This window comes from Ascaphus truei, chromosome 10 (genome assembly GCF_040206685.1).
Source record: "Ascaphus truei isolate aAscTru1 chromosome 10, aAscTru1.hap1, whole genome shotgun sequence".
Classification (NCBI taxonomy): domain Eukaryota; kingdom Metazoa; phylum Chordata; class Amphibia; order Anura; family Ascaphidae; genus Ascaphus; species Ascaphus truei.
Window position 1 is genome coordinate 22,078,484 of NC_134492.1, and position 24,554 is coordinate 22,103,037.

The following is a 24,554-nucleotide window of genomic DNA, read 5'->3' on the forward strand; positions in this document are numbered from 1 at the left end:
CAACCCCCTGGATATCACTTGTGGTGTCCCGCAAGGCTCTGTTCTGGGGCCCCTACTCTTCTCAGTGTTCATTAATGATCTTCCCACAGCTTGTAAGGAAGCCTCAATACACATGTATGCAGATGACACAACCCTGTATGCACACAGCCATAGCCTCTCTGACCTTCAACACATACTTCAGTCTGACTTTTTGAGACTCGAAAACTGGATTTCCCAAAACAAACTGTTTTTAAACACTGACAAGACTGTAACAATGGTATTTGGGACCAAGACTAAATTTGTAAAGCTTCCAGTGACTGAGCTCCTGATTAGAACCAACGCTAAAACCACCCTAACACCTGTCACTAGTTTTAAATACCTGGGCTTATGGTTTGACTCCCACTTAACATTCGGGATGCACATTGATACCCTGACAACCAAGACCTATGCCAAACTAGGGGTACTTTACAGGAACAAATCCTCCCTAAGTCTCCTGGTCAGAAAGCGTATTGCACAGCAGATGCTAATGCCAATTATTGACTATGGAGACATAGTATATGGCTCGGCTCCTCAAACCCACCTTAGCAAACTTGACACCCTCTACAATTCAATTTGTCGTTTTGTTCTCCAATGCAACTACAACACACATCACTGCGAAATGCTCAAAGAACTAGATTGGTCATCACTAGAGTCTAGGCGCAAAGTTCACCTTTCCTGTCTCACCCTCAAATACTTTCTACCCAGCTACCTGAACAAGCTCCTCACCCCTACCACATGCAGTACCTATCACCTGAGATCAGACTCCAAAAGACTATTCATGGTCCCAAGACTCAACAAAGTATCCGGACGTTCCTCCTTCTCCTTCCGTGCACCCCAAAACTGGAACAACCTACCAGAGACTCTCATATCCACCACCAGCTTAAGTTCTTTCAAATCTAAGGCTGTCTCACACTTTAATCTGGTCTGTAACTGTTTCATACGCCCATAATATATATTATCTTTAACTGTGCATGCAATGTCTTGTATATAAATGTATACCTTGTTCATTTATGTAACTGTATTTGTAACCATGTATTATTTGTTTTACTCTGTGCCCAGGTCATACTTGAAAACGAGAGGTAACTCTCAATGTATTACTTCCTGGTAAAATATTTTATAAATAAATGTATGAAGCACGGGGACAACATGGCCGGCCGTGTATCTGCATACACTGCCGTCTGAATCCGCTTCTAATGCAGTATGTGAACAAGCTGCTCCATTGGGCGTTCTATAGGAAATGTGACTGTTTAAATTCCATAAATGTGTAAATGTAACATCACATTGCCACATTGGCTTTGATACCATTGCTCAGTTGGAACCTTGTGTCAAGCTTAGTAGATTAATTTTAACATGAGCTTTTCTGAAAATGATCTGCAAATTCCCAAACCTCTGAGCGTTGCCTTGACACAAGTGATAAAATCCATTCTGCTGTTTTTAAAGGTGACTTCACTCTCGGCATATGCTAAAAAAAAACGCTGTTCTAATTTCTCCCCTGAAGATGAATTCATATTTTTATTTTTGACTAGATTTATTTGGGGCTTTCGTTAACAACGTGACATTTTAAATATTAGGCCCCAAAGACCTAATTGAGACATCTCCATTGCTAAATCAGATATTGTCATGACATCCAGTTGTATTTCCATGTTTTGTGCTTAGTGAGCGTTATTCTCCCCAAACACACACTGTCAGAATCCGTGACTAAACCTTTGGTTTATTTTGTGGCGAGAGACACAAAGGGCTGTCTTGTATTGTTACAATATTATTTGTCAGTATCCCATTTTTTTATTTAAAGGGTCAGCCCCAAAATAAACAAAAGATCCGTGTAATTGGCTTCCTTAGAAATATTCGATTAACATGGTTTACTGGCTTACTTTGTAATTTATGTTCCTTGAGAAACGCTTGTTTTCCTTTTCACTTGGTTCTGTGAACCAATTTGGCTAGACTTTTACCTGTGTGGTTAATGTCGGTGTTAAAAAATTCTTGAACTTGTTATACATTTCTCTTACTTGGATGTGGCAATTTCAGTAGCAGAAAGAGGAGAACAGTATTTAAAATGTTTGCATGCAAAATGTATTTTTTTAATCACAAGTAAAGACTAGATGTACGTTTTTAAGATTTTTTTTCTGATTTTTTGGGGGGAAATCAACTAAAAAGTATACGATATCCTACTTGTGTGTTTTTTTTTTTTTTAAATAAATTTGTTCTGTAGTATTGGATAATATCTACTACATTTTTTTTTACTTTAAAATTCAACTCTTAATGCCATTTTTAATGAGTTTTAATATACAGAGCATCTTTTAATATCTATAGCACCGGTGCGCAAAGTGGGGGGTGCGTCCCTAGGGGTGCGGGAGATTTTTCTTGGTTGGGCGCAGCGGTTGCAGAGGCCCAGCGCTCTTCCCCGACGCATTTAAATTAAATGCCAGGGGATTGCGTTAGGCCTCTGCAACGCTATACTTACCTTGACTCTACCGGCGCCACTCGTGTCCATGGCAACGTGGCGTCAAATGATGCCACGGGGTCATTTGATGCCGCATCAAGGTAAGGGGGGGGGGGGGGGCGCAAGCACCAGCGGAGGAAAGGCAAGGGGGTGCAGCTGCAAAAGTTTGCGCTCCCCTGATCTATACAGGCATACCCCGGTTTAAGGACACTCACTTTAAGTACAATCACGAGTAAGGACATATCGCCCAATAGGCAAACAGCAGCTCACGCATGCGCCTGGCAACACGTCCTGCACAGCAATACCGGCTCCCTACCTGTACCGAAGCTGTGCGCAAGCGGGGAGACTATAGAGCCTGTTACAAATGTGTTATTTACATCAGTTATGCACGTATATGATGATTGCAGTACAGTACATCCATCGATAAGTGGGAAAAAGGGAGTGCTTCACTTTAAGTACATTTTCACTTTACATACATGCTCCGGTCCCATTGCGTACGTTAATGCGGGGTATGCCTGTAGCAGGCTTTAGCACACCTCCCCGGCAGTGCAAGATATTTGTAACACTTTCCTGTTTGTGATAATTTCTTGCCAATAATCCCAGCAGTTTAGCTGTAAACTGTAACAATGGGTAATGTTATTTTAGTAATATAAGAAAACATTGTAGCTGCTGAGTTACACTGACTGAAAGATTGATTTGAAGTTGAAAGGCAGCCATTTAGGGAACCCTGGAAACAGTATTTTGCTGATCGATCAAGGGAGAACCAATAGATCAGCAGCTTAGGTAATTAGTTTTCAATAAAGGTAATCAAAGGCTGCATATATTAAAATGAAAAAGGTTTTTTTTTTTTTTTTTAATAGATGCTTGGATTGCCTCTCAAGGATCTGAAACCTAAACCATACTTTCCAAAGTTTAATTCTGTTTAGTTCTGTTGTGAGGATGTTTTGGTATGTGTAATTTTACGAATGAGTAAAAAAAAAAATGTAACTTTAACCAAAATATTCTGAATGTTAAAAACTGACAATTACCTTGCTATTTTCCTTGAGTTCCAACACGTGGGTAATAACACGCTGGAAGGGGTCACCTATTTCTCTTAACACTTGATATTTTAATACGTCTCATACATGTTACCCACAAATGCCCTTTCTGGGAAGAGTTAAAATGACAGATGTCACATATAGGGTTGCCAGGTGGCTTCTCCAAAAATACTGGACTCAATGGTGAAAGGTGCGTCAGGTCACTATGTCCAGGGAGGTAATACCGGACACATACATGTCCAGTATTACAGTACCTCTCATTTTTTACTGGACCGATTATCCAAATACAGGACAGTCCAGTTCAATACCGGACACCTGGCAACCCTACACACATACGGTTTCACACTTTTTAAAGAATTTACTGCAGGAGTGGCCAACTCCAGTTTTCCAAGGGGCACCAACAGGCCAGAGTTTCAGGATATCCCTGCTTCAGCACAGCTGGATTGAGCACCTGTGCGGAAGCAGGAATAGCCTTAAAACCTGGCCTGGTTGGTGGCCCATAAGGAGTGGAGTTGCCCACCCCTGATCTACTGCATCATGTCCTCCAGAATGGACATGGCAGCTAGGACTAGAAGACTATATTTGGAAACCTGAAAAATGCAAATTCCAAAAGGGATACAGGCTTGAAAAGATTTTGGCAAAAAAACTTCCAACAGCAATGTTTGGGTTTAAAATGTAATTCATATTGGATTTTTGGTGTGTTACCGCAAGTTACGTATGGTCTCTTGAGTTTCGGAGTATGTTTGGTAAAAATTCATACCTGTTGGGAAAAAAAAAATTGTAGTACACAATTTCTTAGTACAGGTAGTCCTCGTTATCCATCGTTTCACTTTACAACGAATGGCATATCCAACGCAACCCTAAGGGCCGTTTTTCGATGCCGGGAATGCGTTATCCAACGCCTGAATGCGTTATCCAACGCTACTCCCAGAACGGATTCCGTTGGATAACCGAGGACTGCCTGTACATTCAGGGCCTTATTCTATATCTGCCGGAGCAGCTGTGTGAGCCATTTTTTTTTGCCTGAAAAATCCCCAATAAAGTCTATGGGGCAGTTTGGCCGGAAACGGCTCAGATGGCCGCTTTGGCCGTAGACGTAGAATTCATAAACACAACACAAACTTTGACAGCGTCACAAGTTATTCATGAGTTATTCTGATTTTGTGCAGGTTTTTCTTTGTAAATTTGTTTTAGCTTCTATTGCTTGTACACCCAAATATTAGTGCAACGGAGAAAGTCTCTATTTAAATGCAGCCAGCGATATGCAGAAAGTCTTATTGTACTCTCACTTTTTCTTAAGGTTTCCATGTAAATGCAGCTGGGGATTCAATGCAGTTACTGTCCCACGTCCGGCCAGCCAGACTTCCCACAAAGCTGCTCGCAAGATTGCTGAGAGATCCCTGTTCTAACCTACTATCTTCCTCCTGTGCTGACAAGGGATCCGGCCTAATGCTAAACCGAAAACTGGGTAGCCAAGGATTTGGAGCTTCAGTGGCAGCAATGACATCCTTCCCTCCCCAGAGATACCACTACTTTCTAGTGCTGGACTTCGAGGCAACATGTGACAAACCCCAAATCCATCCTCAGGTAAACAGGTGGGAAGGGAGGAACCCCCAGGGTTTAATCTCTCTGAGGCGCGGTACATTTCTTATCGGTGTTTTTCAACCTTCCAAGAACTGTAGAACCCTTTAAAATGTAGTGTGACTCTGTATAGGCCCTTAAAAATACACTGTAACTTTGTGTGACCGCAGCCGAATTGTCCTATGTGCGCAAAATTACTATTGCTCTGGTGGGGCTTACACATTGTTTATCATTGATAACATAAAACAATATAACATTTAGGACATTGTTGCTTTGCAACAATTTTATTTCAAAATATACACTGAGTTCGCGTTATGGGATTTACGTACAGAAACGACTCGAAATAGTGTTTCTGTTGTCTAAAAATAAATAAATAGTGTTTTTTGTTGTTCATTATAACGCAAAAACAGGTCTAAATCAAACTTTGGTTTGAAAAGTAAAATATCCGCCATCACCGTAATATGGGATCTCCAGGTAACCTCCCGAGGAACCAGTGTTCTACGGAAACAGGCTGAAGATCACTCATTTTTTACATTTACGCTTCGTATTAACTGGCCGTGCTGGTATCACAACGTATCTTCGTTGTTCTGGGTCGTGTAGGACTACTAGTGTTCTTATTATATAGTGCAGGAGTGGCCAACTCCAGTCCCCAAGGGCCGGAAACAGGTCAGGAATGCAGGATAGCCCTGCTTCAGCACAGGTGGCTCAATCAGTTGCTGGAGTTTGCTACCCCTGTGCATGTAACAGAGCTGTTCTCATACAAAAGTGCATCTAAAAGAATGATTGCACAGAGGCTGGTTCACGAAACCATAATAGCTCTACTACAGGTGTCCTGCCCATTGAAGTGAAGGGGCTTGTCATGTTCAGTAATGTACAGAAAGAACTGTCTGTAGGCAGGTCCCTGTAATGGGGACGAAGTATCATTGAGCTCATGTAAAGACGTCAGAACCACAGTGTGGATCGGATTTTCCAGCAACCCATACTTGCTTCTTTCGGGTCGTTTCTGTCCGTAAATCCCATAACACGAACTCGGTGTATATTTGGAAATAAAATAGTTGCAAAGCAACAAGGTCCTCCGGCTGTGAAAGGGTTAAACCTGCAATCGCATTTGTTTCTCCCAGAGGCACATTTCTTTTACAAATTACATCTATAATCCTGTTGACTTTATTATAAAATCCTTTTTTTGGGGGCGGGAAGGAGGGGGAAATATTGATGTTGATTAGTTTTTGTGGGGACCCTTTTGTAAAATGTAATTTTACAACAGTTTGTGTTTCAGTCCTAGTTGGTGCAATTTCAAAGTGGTTACTGAATCATTTTCTCTATCAGACATACGTTCCTAAGTGGGCACTTAGTGACAGGGTTTTTGTGTACAGTATTAAAAGTGCCATTCAGATTGTTCTTCAAAGTCACTGAAAATATATTACAATGCAAATGTAAACTTAGCAGAGAAGCTGTTGTGCGGGTGAGTGCTGCCCCTTTATTGCAAGTACAATCCATCTTGCTACTTGGGTCTGCACCTTTTAAATTGGGGAGAGTGTAAGGAAATAACCCTTTAAAGCTCTAATTTGCCCCTCCACTCCCTCAACGACCAGCGCTGAGAATAAAGCATCAGCTTTCATCTGTCAAAGTGTAAATCAGCAATTAAAACACAAACAGCCAAATGCCAGAGATGACCTGCAGCACAAGGCAGCTGACAAACAAGGCTGGACAAATCAGCGGATAATTTATAAGCTTTGCCCCTAAAATCTAATTATTTGGCAATTCGAATTTTCCAGCCAGCCTGGGCTTTGCAATAAATTTAACCCGCCATAAATTATTTAGTGGACTGTCCATAGCGTGAATCAAAAAAGATGAAAAAGAATGGGATAAATCAGTATTTGTTTAGTAAATCAGTTTATAAGTAAAGTGATTTTTTCTCTCTCTTACCTATCTAATTAACTGTTGAATTGTGTGTCATGTTTATGGAAGGAATCCGTTTGATTGTAGGAGAATCCTACAAGACATTAAAAGCTTGATTATCTATTGCTTAAACATCCCTATGTGTTTTGTTTCCTCCTGGGCTACATTATTTATTATTATTATTATTTTTTTAAAGTGTGTATTTGCAATTAATTCAGTTTTACTGCCCCGTCCTGTTTTTTATGCATGCCCTGTTTTCCTAATATTCATAGAAATGTAGCTAAAAAGGCTACTTTTACTTGAGAAATGCTGTGTGTTTGAATGAATACCCGTGTTTCTGCAGTAATTAGCACATGAAAGAATGAGGATTGGTGCAATAAAATAAATTATTAATAACTAAACAAATGCAATACAAAATTAATAGCGGTAGGTTGGAATACTTTTAAAAACATGTTCTTATGTATTTACAAAAACAACAACTGGTGTTATTTATTTTTGCTGACTTCGTGATCTTCGAAAGTGCTACAGAAATGATCAAAAGACATCTACCAGTTCTAGCACCAGGGCTGGGTGGCAGAAACGGGATGAAATGTTGTTTTACGAGGTGTTGGCACAAAATGGGAAGGCAGGATTACTGCGCATGTAATCCCATTTTTCATTGGACTAGGTCTGTGGTGGGCAACGCCAGTCGACCAGGACCGCCGACAGGTCGGATTTTCAGGATATCCCCGCTTCAGCACAGGTGGCTCAATCAGTGGCTCCGTATTTGACTGAGCCACCCTGTGCTGAAGCAGGGATATCCCATAATACCTGGGCTGTTGGTAGCCCCTGAGGACTAAAGTTTCCCACCGCTGGACTAGCTGATGATATATGGAGGGAAGACGATAAACGCTGTCGTATTTATGAAGTACGATCCCCTTCCTTCCGCTACTGACTTTTTATTTCCTTGGCGTGCAGCGTTTTTTGGGAAATGTGCCTGTTTTTCTATCTACGTATATTTCTTTTCGGTATTGCAACTAATTGAATGAAATATTACCAATAAATGGATACAGCTAGGGAGACTGAAAAGAAAGGATTAAACAATTGTAGTCTATAAATTGCTGAGAATACACTTCCTGCTGTTGGGGCTTTTCTTTCCTGGACTGTAGCGGGTTTTTAAAAAAAAATTTTTAAGAGTAATTTAAAATATATATTTTTGCTTCCTTTTTGTATTTCCATTTTTTTTTTTCCGGCTCAAGGAATGGGGCCAAAAACAACCAATTCCTGGAAGTGCGTTTGTTAGATTTTTGTGGGACCTTCTGTTTTGGTCTCTGTCTCAGTGTAAAGGGAATATGTATATCATTGCACTGACACTAGGTTTTAGTTGAAAGAAACTGGAATAAGCAATTGGTTTCTACATGATAGAATTATTTTACAGACAGATTTATTTTTATTCGTTTACTGTAAATCACTGGCTGTTATTTTGTTTGAACGGTTCCCGCGTGAGCCATACTTTTAACCCTGATACTTTTACATTTTTGGGGGTCCAAAGAAATCTGTAAGGCTTTGGTCCCGCTGCGTCTGGCGGCGCGCGCGTTACTCACCAGCAGGGGTATCCTCCCGAGCCGGTCCCAGTCCCCCCTCGCTGCACGGCTCACTACGCTGCACGGCTCACTACGCGCTGTGACGCGTCAGCCGCCAGGGGATGCAAGAGAATTGCGATCTCGAGCGGTGACGCGTCACGTGGTGCGCTGGTGAGCCTATCAGCGGCGGGGCGGGAGCTGGAGCTGTCGGCCTCCAAAAGGTAAGGGGTTGTGTGTGTGTCACGGAGAGGAGGGCATATGTGGGGGGGGAGCTGCCTACCTTCCAGCCGGCAGCATCGCCCTCCTGCAGCCCGGGAGACCCCCGCAGCAGCCCTCCGCTGAAACCACGCCCCCTGGCCGCCGCTCCCGCTCCCTACAGACTGCAGATAGCGGTCAAGTGCCTCTCCACGCGCCGCCTGTCTGCAGTGTGGGCGCGTGGTCTGAGGCAGCGGGGCCTTAGCCTAATGATAGCACTCCCTTTTTTATGTAGATTCTCCAAAAAGCAACTTACTGGTTCTGTACGCCCGACTGGTCCAATTCAGGACTAATGTGTAATGCCGATTTGATGAGTGAAGATGAAGCACACAGCACAGAACTGCTGGGTATTTTAATTACGTATCGACAAGAGCATGTATGTTAATGTTTCTGGTGCATAACCCGTTTGTCAGAATATAATGCCCACAGACTCAGCCGCATGCGAAGTACCACACACATATAATATATATGTATATGTAATAAAGAACTAAACATGCCGGACCACTATATGACGTTACCAAGCAACAGACTCTGGCCGCACTGAGCATCCTAGTTATTGGGGACCGTCGGAGGTGGGGTCATTCAGGTGGATTATGGGTGATTATGCGTATTATCTGTGGCACTTAAAATGGGGGTGAGACTGTGGGCATTATATTCTGGCAAACGGGCTATGCCCACAAAACGTGGACATGCTCTTGTTGATATATAATTAATATCACCAGCCATTTTTTTTTTACGTCTGAAGCGGTGTGCCTCTTCATTCACATTTTGAAGGCAATGAAAGTTTGCGCATCAAGTGTTGAGAAAAAAAAGTGTGTGTGCGCGCCAAGCACGCACATTTTAAGTGAAACTTCTTTGTCTTTTGTCACTGTTTTGTTACACATATTGTATTTGTGATGGTGATGTTTTTAATTAAAAATCAAAACAGAATTTCAGTGACAAAACGCAAAGAAGTTTGACTTAGAGCCCCCTCTATTTGCACTATTTGCTATACAAGAACAAACAAGTATTATTTGTGCTTCTATATTTATACTAACTGTGAATTCTGTGTGTGTGTGTGTGTGTGTGTGTGTGTGTGTGTCTGGTGCCTCTGTCTCCCAAGTGTGGCGTGGTTGCTGCTGCTCCCGCGCATGCGCGCGGAGCCGTTGGCTGCTCTTGTGTATGTGCGTGCCTACAACCTCCGTGCGGCCTGCAACTTTGAGGCATACGCGGGCGCGCACCCATCTGTAGCGTGATGTCACTTGTGTGACGGTTTTTCGTTACCAGCCAAGAGATTTTTCCCATGAAAACACTGTAGGTGCCAGCAAAGATGTTTCACTTCAAAAAACTCTTACAAGTTTGAATGCTTTACTGATACGTTAGCCTTTATTCGGTGTGTGAGTAAGGCCGAGATTATCGTGGCCACGATGGTGCGAGCCGTTAAAAGAAATACAAGAGGGCCACAGTCATGCGGCGGGTTCCGTTCTTAGGACCCGCCGCAAAGTGAAAATCGCCGGAAAGCGGAGCCGGTGATTTTTGGTATGTGCATGCGCGCATGCGCAGACCGGCAATGCGCCGTTCTACGCATGCGCAACATCGGCAAAACCCCCCATTCTGCGCATACGCGACCCTGGACCGGCCCGTTCTGCGCATGCGTGACATCGGACCGGCCCGTTCTGCGCATGCGCAAACATGGCGGCCCCCTTCTCGGTATCGGCGGACCGCCGTAAAGCTGGGTGCCAAGAAGCGGGACCTTGCTGTACCTGTGTTATATTGAGGTGCACATAATGGGTGCGACCAGGCGGAGGCACAACGGAGCGGCAGAATCCAGGAGAGAAATGAATTTGTCTCTCCATGCGATGGCCTAGTGACATTAGCGTCACGTGAAGCAGTTCAGCCAATCATGGCGAACCGCTTGTGTGATGTCGCAGGCCAGACCCCCTTTCGCCTCCCACTTGTCGCCTACATACAGTGCAGGATTCGTGCGCACGTACCGCGTGAGTGTTGTCACGCACGCGCCCTGCTTCAGCCACTATAATCTCGGCCTAAGAGATCCTAAGGCCGCGCTTATAGTCCTGGCGACGCGACATCGCGCCAAAACAAATGTATTGAATCCGTCGCGTGCGCTTATAGTAGGAGCGACGCGATCGCTTGGTCGCGATCGCTGGAAGTCAATTACATTTGATTTTTCTGCGACCGCAGCGTTACGTCACTGTAGCAAGGACTATACACGCGACCTAAGTTGTAATATTATGTGTCTACAATTGGTGTCATTGTTGATTTTGTTCTACCCATATGTGTAAGAATTGTAGTTGCTGCCTCTTCCCCACCACTAGAAAATCCTCAGTTTTAACTCCTTCATGGCCCCGGAAACACATTGTGGTCTCTGCAATATGAGTGTAGTTAAAGCCTTCATTATTTATGTATGCCTGATCCATTAACCAACAAGCCATCCTGCAGGCAGCTCCTCTTGTGCTGAACCAGTGTTGATTCCCTTCTGCTTTTGTCAACACATCTCTATTTCAACCTGCTACATGTCTGTTTAGTAAAATGCCTTCATGGAGCTGAGCTGCCAGCGTTCTGACAATAGTCCCTGCTGTCATAAATAACTGTTATAAATAGCACAAGACAAAAATACTCGCATGTCGCCAAAAGGTGGCTGTTTGGGCAGTAAATACGGGTCAGTCGTTAAATATCTGTAAATGGAGGTTGAGTTAACCCCTTAATGGCCAAAGGGATCTGCACCGCATTGCTCCACAGTGAATGGTTTAAAGCCACATGTAATCTTCAGTGAAATCCTTTCTTCCTAAAAACAGAATGCATTGTGTACTGGTGCCGAATAGCTATATTCACTTCCATCCCCAATTATCCTTTTAGCGAAATAATTAAGAGTTGTTTAGTCATTCATCCCTGATCCCTGCAGGTTTGGAACTAGTGCTGCATTCGCCTCCGTTTCGTAGCTTTTAACATAACAAAAATATATGCGCGTAGTGATTTTTGTGATTATAATGTCTCAGAGCTAAATGCTTCATGTTGTATTATATTATTAGGTGAGATAACTGTGAAGTCTTTCAGGAGAACACTGCTCCAGTGCTGCAAATGTTGAGGGTTATTGCAATAAACATAGTCAGAAGGTACTATTTCATACCTGCCAAAATGTGGATCCCATCCCACTACCTAGAGACAAATAAACCTTGATACAAAGAGTCCTGCTAGAGAGAGCTGCATTCTAAAAGGTTAAAGAATGGAGAATACTAATAACCTGCGACAAATATATAATTCTAGTGAGGAGGAGGGGTCTTTGTCTATTTAGACTTGATATTTAGGTTTCCACAGGAATGTCAGCTTGTAATTTCATAATGCTGCACGGGCTTCAGAAAATTGAATTTAATAAAGAGACAAGAGATGAATTGTACCTTCAAAAGGTCCCAACACTCGTCTTTATTAGCGGGACAAACGGCAGATCCCTCATTCCTCTCCCAGGATTGCTTCCCTCCTAATGAAAGTTTAAATGAAAAGTCGAACCATGTCACAGGTTAAATCTCATTGCACTGCTTGCTAACATAGTTAAGGAGGCTATTTTTTTTTTCTTACAGGCGCCTGTTTCTCTTGTGTTAGACACAGAGAGGGAAAACCAGGAACTCCTTAGCAGGAATTAAACTGACTGTGCTCTATTTGAGTGCCCCATAGGGAGATTAGAACCATTCTCTATATAGAGAACTCAGGCTCACATCTCCTAATTCCCAGAGGCATTAGGAACACTTTGGTAAAGGTACCACATATACAAAAGACTCAACTGGCATTGATGTGCTCTTCCAGTGACAATTTAAGGAAACGGTGTTGGGGATTTTTTGTGTGCTGTCAGCGGATATCCTTGAACTATTTATGCAAACCAGGATTGCTTTGGGTAAACCAGGATTTCAGGTAGCTTTCGACATCAGAGTTACATAACTCACCACTCCCAAAGACAGGTAAACAAATAAGTTACGTTGAGTATAAAGTGACAAAACCCCTCCACAGTACAGGCATACGTCATACGATCAGCATTGCAGCCAAGGATTCTAGATAATGACATTCAAATGAGCACACAGTGTCACTTTTTGCTTATCCACTTTAACATGGATCCCTGTAAGCTCATCCCTTTGAGGAAACGAAGGCATAAACCTAAAGGTAAAAGGGGACGATAGACAGCACTCTGATAGTGTTAAATTTATGCAATTGCAGGGTGCACGGAACAAAAGGGGACCCTTATTCCCCTGTATAGTACTAACAAATCTACGTAAGTACCAGCACTCACTGTCTAATAGCTAAATGATGAAAACAGTTGTAATGCAGAATAAACATTTAATAATAAAACGAACCAGAAATAAATCAAATGTGTTTGCAGAAACCAGTATCATAAATGGGCATGTCACAAAGTGAGGGGTTGGGGGGGGGGGGGGGGGGTAGGAAAAGGGGAAAAAACATGAAACACAAGGAATATACACAAAAAACGGAGAACGGAAAGTATGCTAGGGGGGCGACGTTTCGAGGGACTACCTCTTCATCTGGCCCATTCCCCCTGGTCCAAAAGGACCCAGAGGTACTTCCCTAAGCCTCCCTTCCCTTATAACTGGTCAAATCAGAGACCCCTGAAAATAGATAGCAAACATACAGTGTAGGCTAAATACAGCTAAACAGCTAATAGCAGGGCAGCAAGAATCCACTAAAGTCAATGCCAATTATCCTTGATAAAGCGTGGGATACCACGGGAAACGCGTCAGAGTGTTATTTTTGGCTGTTATTATGCCCTAAAATAAATTTTTGCACCTAGGATATTTTGTGGTTTGCAGTTTGTGGTTTCCAATCTTCAGCAGCAGCAGCAGATGCACCGCCGTTTTCCCTGTACTCTCTTTAGTGTTGGGTAAGGCAGGTTTAGGGAACCTACCCGAGACATGATTGTGTTCTATAAAAAAAGAGATTATACACATACAGTATATTTTCCCCCCAGGGGCATACAATTATTATCACTTCTACAGAACTATTAGGCACATGAAATTATATATTTTTATTAGAGAGCACCAACAATGTACTCGGCGCTTTACAAAATAAAAAAAATGTGTAGAGGGAATTGTAATAGAATTAGTGCAACACACGGTAGGAAAGACAATTCTGAAGGTCTTCCAAGCCATGTTGTTTGCCGGAAGACTTGCAGAGACCGTTGGGGAAGGAGTAAGTACAGTGCATGGCTGTGCCTGACCACAATGCTGGGAAAGTGCACCTGTGGCTATGAGGAGAGGTGGTCATGAGTCCAGGCTATTGAAATGCTTAATTCAGAAGGTGTGCTTGGTGTATACTGAGTGTGAGGGAGTTTCACAGATGGGGGGCGGGGGGAAGTGAGACCGTTCTGAGAAGAGTGCAGGACATTAATAAGGGTGTAGTGTGAGATGTAGGAAGGAGCAGAAGAGTGAGAGCCATATACATTTTGCCCATCTACAGAGACATTAGGGGCACATACTGTAGCACACATCTTCCCAAAGGGATGTTACAAGCACCAACATTTCATCCACAGGCACCTACCTCTCTCACCACTCAGAAAGATGAGCACATACCTCTTGCCCTCCTATTCTGAGCGACACCAGGGCCAGACACATCTACCTTTCATACACACAGATATTAGGAACGCATAACTCATACCCACTCTTTACACAGGGATAATTGGAGTGGAAAAATATCATCAATCTCTGAGACAATAAATCAAACAAAATCATATTAGTCCATTAAAAGACAGTTCCATAACATTTAAACCAAAACGGTACCTTTCATTTCAATTCTGTTTCTCCATTTCTCAACCTTTCCACTTTGATTCCCAAAACTAAATAAAAGTGGAAACGTTTGACCCCTTTTCTTCTGCCGGAGATTACAGTTTAGTGCAGTCCCCTCCAGCGCTGAAGATGAGCCGATAAAAGATGTATATATGTACAAGTCTGTGATGGTATACAGCTTTACTGCTGCCCTGCTGAAGCAAATATTAGCAATGCATCTAAAGATAAATAGTTTCCTTTTCATCTTGAGAGAGAGATATATACGCAAACATAAATATCGCCTTGTGATGATGATGTATTTCTAGGGCAAACTTGCAAAATGAGACATACATCTCAAATTGTTGTTGCCTGGTAAAATATATATATATTTTAAAGATAAAATTTTAATATGCCGAGCATGCCAACACTTATCGCTGATAATGTTAAATCTGCCTTTGCTAATGAGATACATTTTATCTGGATACTAAAACACACATTCATATAAATAAAATAAATAGCTGTTAACCCCTTCACAGAGAAGCCTACAATACATTGCTTTACAACGCGATCTGCTGACACAAAAGCGGTTGAAGAGACATTGGTTTCCTACATCTGACAAATGTTTGGATATGTAGAGTTATGGTTTACCAACCTATAACTGCTATTTATTGTGTTTTGTTGTTATATCAAATGTGTCCTTATTCCTGCTAGTTATATACATTCATTTCTGCTATGGCTGTAATTTAATGAGAAGCATAAGTGAATGCAGGGTTGTTTGTATATATAATCTTTGTCACTGCTGAGTGAGACACATAATGTATTCTTAATGTAATATTTTTATTATTATTAAGAATGCCTTTATCATTTTTTTTACGGAAAACAAGGGAAGTCCAAGGCTTGCTGATTAAATATCTTATTTTATTAACATTTATAGGTTTTTATATTTTTAAAAGCAGGCAAATAAAGAAATCAGACAAAACAGAAAAGCACAGACATAAAAAAGATTTTAAGTTATGTAATCAAAACACGTCAAAAAAGAGAGACACTTATAGGATAATAGTCATATAATCGCCTGGTATAAGGGAAAACAGTTTCCTATGTGATTTGGTCAGCGCCCCACTCTGTCCTCCTTTTCATCCGTTTTTCCGTATTGACGTCTCCTTTCCTTCCCCACTATCTGCAAGCTCCTTCTTATTGAAGCCACAGTGTCTGGCGAAACGCGTAGGACTAAGCAGGGTGAAGGGTCTCACATTCCCGGAGTCCTCCAGAGACCTACCTCCAGGTATCAACAGCCACGTGGAGTGGTACGTTGTTGCCTTTCTAGTCTGCATACAGAACGCTGCTCGCGTGTGGTGGCCGGTTGCAGCGCTGCTGGAGTGCTCCGAATAAGGGGGAGGAATGGAGCCTTCAATACTGAAGAATGGACTAAAAGGAGAACAGAGTGGGACGCTGACCAGATCACATAGGAAACTGTTTTTCCCTTATACCAGGCGATTATATTACAATTACCTTGTAAGTGCGACTCTTTTCTTGGTGCATTTTGATGATATAAAAAGATTTGATGCTATGTCTGTGCTTTTTTGTTTACTCTGAGGTTTCTATTGGAGGAGAAGCGGTCATCTCTACAGAAGCAGCGACACTGGTATTTTTGGAGAACGTTTTATCTTTGTGCACTGAATATTCTTCTATATAAAATATCTTTTGATATGCCTTTTTTCCAAATTTGACTTGTGGGCTCCCAGTTAGTGCAGGATCTGGGAAATATTTAACATATTGTTACAAGCTATACATTCACTGCCAATCTAGCACACTCATAGTTTTTTTTTTTGTTTTAGTTGCAATTTATTTATATACATATACATACACACATATGTATTCAGGCGAATAGATCACTGTATCTCGAAAGCTCGCACAAATAAAGGCATTTTTTTAGCCACAGAGCGGTATCGACTATATGTTTTTGATTATTAAGCTTGGCTAACACGGTAAAGAGATATGTATATGTGTATATGTGTATATATATATATATATATATATGTATATGTGTGTGTGTATATATATATATATATATATATATATATATATGTATATATATCCAATAAAGAATATCACTTGTGAGCACATTCACATGTCTTAGACAGGTCTGCAACCCTGCCTTTCAACCATTATCACCTCGCATATTGTGCTCCCACTGCAGCAAGGGATTCTGGGAGATGACATGCAAATGAGCATTGAGCAAATGAGCAAATGAGCAACTCATTTGCATGTCATCTCCCAGAATCCCTTGCTGCAGTGGGGGCACTGTATGTGAAGTGATAATGGTTGAAAGGCAGGGTTGCAGATCTGTCTAAGACATGTGAATGTGCTCACAAGTGATATTCTTTATTGGCTATATGCTAACGGTGGAGGTTTTCTGTCGTCTTTTTCACCCACCATAACTTAAAATGCATGGTATAGAGATATATCTATATATAGATATATCTATATACAGCTGAACCCTGTTATAATGCTGTGCTCGGGTTCCACATAATGAGACCGCATTATAACCTTGATCGCAAAACGGCTACCGCGCGAGGACTTGCCCGGCATCTGCAGCTCTCTCCGCTTCATCAGGATGCGTCCACCTGCACGTCTCCAAGGTTTTTTTTTATTTTTATTATAACATTCAATGCTTTATTGCTAACGGACACACATACAAAAATTATTAGTGTGTGTGTGTGTATCCATTAGCAATAAAGCATTGGATGTTATGATAATAATAAAAAAAACATTGGAGGTGTTTGTAAATCGGGAGCCATGCTTAGACCGTGCTATAAGCGGTTCCGCGTTGCAGCGGACTGCGCTATAACAGGGTTGAGCTGTATATCTCAAAACACAGATATACACTATGTATACTATTTGTCCTAGTCTCCATTCTGTATTCTAAAATACTGTGAGATACAATACAGGCATACCCCGCTTTAAGTACACTCACTTTAAGTACACTCGCGAGTAAGTACATATCGCCCAATAGGCAAACGGCAGCTCACGCATGCGCCTGTCATCACATCCTGAACAGCAATACCGGCTCCCTACCTGTACCAAAGCTGTGCGCAAGCGGGGAGACTAGAGCCTGTTACAAATGCGTTATTTACATCAGTTATGCACGTATATGACGATTGCAGTACAGTACAAGCATCGATAAGTGGGAAAAAGGGAGTGCTTCACTTTAAGTACATTTTCGCTTTACATACATGCTCCGGTCCCATTGCGTACGTTAATGCGAGGTATGCCTGTACAGAAGTTACCTTTTCGAGGCATGAACCACTACGAGTACCAATTTGTACTTTTGCAAAGCGTAATATGTATTTGTTGTACGTGTAAATAATATTCTGCCAATGTTACTGTCCCAAGAGTATGGCATACTTATAGTCGAAATCCCTCCTAATTTTCATGAGATGCTTGTCTTGCATGCTGAGATTTTAAGGAAACTTTTAACATAAACCACAGTGAATGCCTGAAAATGTAGTTCAGTTTCTCTGAAATAATCTTCCTTTTGTGTCCCATGCACTAGCTGTTCTCTTAATGTCTCCAGCCAACTACATTTTTCGTTCTATAATTTCTCCCCCAATTTTATTTTTAACATGTTCAGGATGCGTACGTCAATTAATCTTTCTTTTTAAACCACTTTAATGTCCGTCCTTTCAGTGTATAGTGCAGGAGTGGCCAACTCCAGTCCTCAAGGACCACCAACAGGTCATGTTTTAAGGATATCCCTGCTTCAGCACAGGCGGCTCAATCAGTCCTTGCATCAGCACAAGTGGCTCAATCCGTGGCTCAGTCTTTGAGCCACGGATTGAGCCACCTGTGCTAAAGCAGGGATATCCTTAAACCCTGACCTGTTGGTGGCCCTTGTGGACTGGAGTTGGCCAGTCCTGGTGTAGGGTCTTGGGAATCATTGCTGAACAATGCTTTGCAGGTCCTTCACGCCTAACCGGTTAAAAACTCCCTAATTGCATTCCTGGTTTTAAAAAATGTATGAATGTGCTAATATAGATGTCAACAAAGTAAAAATGTGGGCTTCTGCCTGCTTTGATTAAATTTTGCAAGCTGTTTTTGAATATTAAAAAGCAATAGATATCACTTTAAAAAAAATAAAAATAAATGTAACAGCTAGTGACATCAGTCAGTGGTTTCATTAGCATAACCCCGACCCAGCGCGCATCTAAAAGAATAAAGAAAAAGCGTCTCATTGCCATGCGTCTCTATTAGGAAACACTGACCAATTAATCTTCTTAAGGCACAAAACAAATTGTCACTCTTTCTTTAGAATGGGCATTCGGTAGGAAAACAAGGGACATAAAAAAATGGAATTAACAACCAAAAGTAATGATTATGCTTTTATCTCCATTGGCTTCTTGCTGTGTGTTTTATCTTTCTGGTATTTGTTGCATATATATATATATATATATATATTTTATCTTTGTAGAAAGCAACTTTTTTTTTTTTTTTGCTTCGTGTCGTTAACTGCGTTTAAAGTAGGGTGAGCAGCTAACTTTTGAGTGCTGCCTGATTTAAATTTTTTAGGTTTTGCTCCGGACATAGAGTACATGGAGGTTACGATAAAGTGTGTACTCAACCAATGTAATACCATTTTCATATTTTGTATGTTTTTAGTGATTTATCAAATGTTTTACCAGGAAGTAATACATTGAGTTACCTCTCGTTTTCAAGTGTGTCCTGGGTACAGAGTTAGGCCGTGCGTATAGTGCCCGCGACGGTGATGCGTGACGTCACCCGTTGCCGCTGGCGAAAGTTGTATTTCACTTTGCGGAGGCGTCGCGGACGACAAGGCCATTGATTGGTTCAGGGGCTGTCACATGAGGCGACAGCCCCTGAAAAATCAAATATTCCCGGCTTAAAAAAATCACCGCGGCAGCGACAATGCATTTGTTTTGGCACTATAACCGCGGCCTTATGATAACAGATACATGGTTACATTAAATGAACAGGGTTATACATTATATTTAAAGATGTTGCATGGACAGTAAAGATAATCTGTGTTATGGTCGTATTTATCAGGTACAGACTAGATTAAAATGTGACACAGGTTTAGTTTTTATAGAATTTAGACCGGTGGCGGTTTTGAGACGCGCTGGTAGATTGTTCCAGTTGTGAGGTGCACGGTAAGAGGAGGAGGAGCGTCCGGATACTTTGGTGAACCTTGGGACCGGGACCGTGACCAGTCTTTTGGAGTCAGATCTCTGGTGATGAGTACTGCGTGTGGTAGGGGTGAGCAGCTAGTTTGAGACCTTCCATGCAACCAACAACTGGCCATCTCTGCACTAAAGGTGTTAATAAATGAAGTTATAGACCAGGGGTCTCCAACATTTTCTGTAATGAGAGCTACTTCTGATCAAGGAAAATTATCCCAAGCTACTAAAACATGTATTGAAAATATGTGGATTAGATAAGGTTACACATAAGCCGAGCAAGTTTTATAGGTCGCCATTAAATCGCCAACTCATAACTGATACTGAGAGAATAATTAATAGGTGTTAAAGCTGAATTGAAAAAATCATATGTAAAATTAGGGGAAACTGATTGTGACGGTAGGGGTAAATATGGCTGCTGTTACTACAGCTCAAGCCTGCCATTACCCCTACCTGTCAGTAATACAGTGTATTATATTATGTTATATATGTATTATAGCTGTATTGTAAAACTGGTTCCAACACCTCTGGGACCAGGGGTTAATGTGGTTGCAGGAGATATGTTGCAAACTGTCTGTGACCTTTGCCTGTAGCAGTTTGTATGTTGCTCTTTTTAATGTTGCATTTCTATCCACCAATCGGGCTGGGCAGGTAGACAGCACCTTGCCCTGAATGTTTCAAAGTTGTGGGTTAAGGGTATAAAAAGGTGGGGCGGGAGACCCCTAGTTAGCTCAAACTCAAGTTCCAGTGGTGATTGCCAGCTGCAGATACAGAGCTCTAGTGCTGGTCCCAGGTTTAAAACCAGTCTCCGTAGGTACTGTGCAAGTAGAATGAAGATACCAGGGGAAATCTCTGCAAGGTGGTCCCTGCAACTACGAAAGACTGCAGGGTATTCCCAGTTTCCCCAAGTTGTGGGTATGTGTGTTGTCTGTTTATTTGTACTGTTGTGGATACTGTTTTCCAATTAGTTCATTTGATAAACTGTTGTCTTTCTGTCTGGTGATATTGATCCCTGGTATTAGTCCTGGTCTCCTGGGACCCTGATCTTTACCTTTGTAGAGGAGTAGAGAAGCAGGTGCAAGGCAGCTTTGGTGGGGGGCTGTCTGAGGCGTGCGGGGTCCCTTCCTGCCTTGGCGCAACCCACTCACTATAAAATGCAAGGCAACGGGCTTCAGCGTAGTTAGCGCGTGCGTGCGCACCACGTCTCTGACCTGGGTCACTTCTGCTCGCACTCCCCCGCCTTCCCCCTGCGGCGGAGGCAAGGACGAGATACTCAGTGGCAGCCGGCAAGCTGCTCATCGCTTCCGATTAATCTGTTGGAGACCCCTGGTTTAGACTCTTAAGATGAATCCTTACATATAGAACACGTAATGCCTTTGTAAGAAGCCCGTTAGAAGTGTATACGCTGGTGAGAGAATAAGAACACTGATTACAAACACCGTGATTAGGGATGAGTTATTAATACCGGCACCTTACTCTATAGCAGAGGAGGGCAACTCCAGTCCTGAGAGCCACCAACAGGTCAGGTTTTAAGGATATCCCTGCTTCAGCACAAGTGGCTCAATCAGTGGCTCAGTTTTTGATTGCTCTATAGCTAGGGTGCGCAAACTTCTGTGTCTGCGCCCCCCTGCATCCACTCCCCCGGTGCTCGCGCCCCCTTACCTTCCTGTCAGTGGGGTCATGTTATGTGATGCATTGCCATGGCGACAGGTGTCAAATGACACCACGGGTTCATGACCCCGTGGCGTCATTCGATGCCGCGTTGCCATGTCAATGCATCATCTGAAGCCGGCTGAACCTCGGTAAGTTCAATTGCAGAGGCCTCTCGCGATCACCCGGCATTTAAATTGAATGCTCTGGGGAAGAGCGCAGGGCCTCCGCAACCGCCGCGCCCCCACAGTTAGCGCATCTCTGCTCTATAGGAATCCTCAAAATATTATGTATTGCATAATTAACTGTTTTTTCCAATGCCAAAAAAAGTGTTTGTGCATGTTTATAACGAATAAGAATAAGATCTAAATAACAAAGTGTAAAGTAATTATGTAAAACAAACCCCCCCCCCCACATTTTTAGGCCTGATAAATAGGGTTAACCATTTAACTCTCTTGCTGCCAGAAACGTCTGCAACACATTGCAATGAGAAACTAAAATAGAGGATTCACCAAGAGTTTAGCTCCTCCAGGTCTAAAAAGATATGTTCTCGCAGTCGAATATACTTCCCACAGGAGTTCACTCCGCTGGAAGCAGTATAGGATTGACCTTTTTTATATAGTAACTGCATTTATAGATCATGATTAAAAAAAAAAGTGAATTTTATTGTTCCCCTGATTATTGGCAGTCATATTTTATTTATGTGTCATACAGTTTCTTTATACAATCACGTTCTTATGGAATCGGTCGTACGTACATCCAGGTGAACTAATTAGATGATACCTGGTTTGTATTTCAATGCATTCTGGGAATTATAGTTCTGATACTAGGTAAATAAGAACATGTAGCCCCAGGATGTGTTGAAATGGGCTGGTTATGGAATGTGTTATCTCCTGGAACATCATGCTGTAGGTTTGCTAAAATCTTGCATGCAGGATTTCAATGACTTCAGCTTTCTAATTGCATCTTGTCCTTTCATATATCGCTTTGTTCAAGGGGAGTGTGATCTTGGGAGTGGTTGGGAAGAACAGTGTGTATGTATGTATGTATGTATGTATGTATGTATGTATGTATGTATACATATATATATATATATATTTATGTAGCTCCATCCAGGTAAATAGCATTTGACAGCTGTAATACATATGACATAATAATATAACACACGGGAGCGCAAAGTTTTGCTGCTGCGCCCCCTGTCCTGCCTGCCTCGGTGCTCGCGCCCTCCCTCCACCTTGGAGCTGCGTCACATGACCCCGCAGCATCATTTGACTCCACGTTGCCATGGCGAAGCGTCACAGAGCGTCTGAATCATGGTAAGTAGAGAGTTGCAGAGGCCTCACGTGATCCCCCGGCATTTAATTTAGATGCCTTGGGGAAAAGGGCGGGGCTTCTGCAACCGCCGCGCCCCCCCCCCAAAAAAAAATCTCGCGCACCCCTGATATAACACATAATATGAATACGTGTTTCAGAGCTTACAATCTAGTTGGTAAGTAGTGAGACATTACAGAGACCTTAGGGGGGGGGGGGGGCGGGGCTGTTATAAATGCATCTGCAAGGGGTCATGGTTAGTGCATATGAGATGTGCAGTATCAGCCATCAGAGCTATCCATATGCTTTGTTAAAGAGGTGTGTTTTAAGAAAGGTTGTAACGGTGGAGAGAGAAGGTGCTAATCTGATATTGAAGGGAAGGGCATTCCATAGGTACGGAGAAATGAGAGTGGTTTTAGGTGGGAGAGGGCTTTAGATACAGAAAGGGTAGGCAGAAGACATGCTTGAGCAGAACGCAAGAGTCGGGCAGGTGTATAGCGAGAAATTAGGGCTGAGATGTAAGGCAGGACAGAGGAGTGTATAGCCTGAGAAAAGTGAATAGGAGAATTTTGTAAGTGATACTGAGTTTAATAGGAAGCCAGGAGAGGGATTTCAGCAGGAGAGACACTGAGACAGATTTATCAGCTTGACCTGTTTAGAACGTGTTGTTAAACATGTACTCCGCATACAGCAGTGGCTCACAAACCTGCTGTCTGGATACACAAATACACCAAACCAGACCATGATTTGGGGATAAGCTACCCACTCCAAGCTTACACTCCAAGTGCACATACATGTTCAGGCTAATTTATTGATTACTTTTATTTTTGGTGTGATGGGGGGTGGCATAGGGTGAAAAAACGCCATTATACAGCAGGTATATATTACATATAGTCAGTGTTCGACAAACCTATACATTTGCTCGCCCCGGGCGAGTGGATTTAACCCCCGGACGAGTAAATATTGGCCCAAGCAGCACACGTTTGGTACTAGGTGGCGAGTAGATTTTTTGATGATTTGTCAACCACTGCATATAGTACATGTGACCCTGTCAAATACAATAATTTGTGGTGTGATTTTTGATTTAACGATAAGCATAGGGGAATGTGGGAAGTGGGGTATACATTACCGTTGTTACTTTTGAATGAGATCTTACTGTGGCTTAATATTATTATTTTTTATATTAAGAATGCTTTTGCTTTTCCCTTACTTTCTCATCTTATGGATAAAGGGGCTTAAGGTGTACTTATATATATATTTTATTAAAATGTTTTAGGTAAACTAAAGCAGTCACATTTATCATTTTGACCCCATATATGGCAATCTTTGTACAAATGAAATGGCCTCTGTCCACGGACGTTATGAAATATGTTCTTTTTTTCCCCCCTTTTGAATCCTAGGAAATAATTGAATTCCCAATCCTGAAGTTAAATGGCAGAACAATGGAGATAGAATCCACCTTTCATACATACGTGCAGCCCGTGGTGCACCCACAGCTCACCCCATTCTGTACTGAGGTAAGGGGAGATACTGTTACATCATTATGTGCACGACTGTCGGAGAGCATTATACATCATGATAACCCAATGAGAATATTCCATTCTGCGCATTTCCGAGCCTTTTTTTGTTGTGATTCAGCGCATCAACTAATTGACTATACTTAAAGGGGCATTGACTCATGCCCAGTTTATTCTAATAAATGCAGCAGATCTATACATTTACGGCAATGCAATTATCTAAGGTGCCGATCGATCTGTTCTCCCATGATCGATCGGCAAAGATCCTGCTTTCTAGGGTTAGCAATATATATATATATATTTTTATAGCATGTTCTTGTATAGCGCTGC

The 24,554-nt window shown here is 42.2% G+C and overlaps 1 protein-coding gene across 2 annotated transcripts in view; it reads left to right on the top strand.

Annotated features, from left to right (window-relative positions):
* The window catches only part of ERI3 (ERI1 exoribonuclease family member 3), a 193,567-nt gene that overhangs the window by 14,796 nt on the left and 154,217 nt on the right, over positions 1–24,554 (top strand). For both annotated transcript variants that reach the window (XM_075616200.1, XM_075616201.1), the window contains exons 2-3: positions 4,796–5,082; positions 24,108–24,224. In XM_075616200.1, the coding sequence (XP_075472315.1) occupies positions 4,796–5,082; positions 24,108–24,224 (404 nt within the window). The remainder of the gene's footprint in view (positions 1–4,795; positions 5,083–24,107; positions 24,225–24,554) is intronic.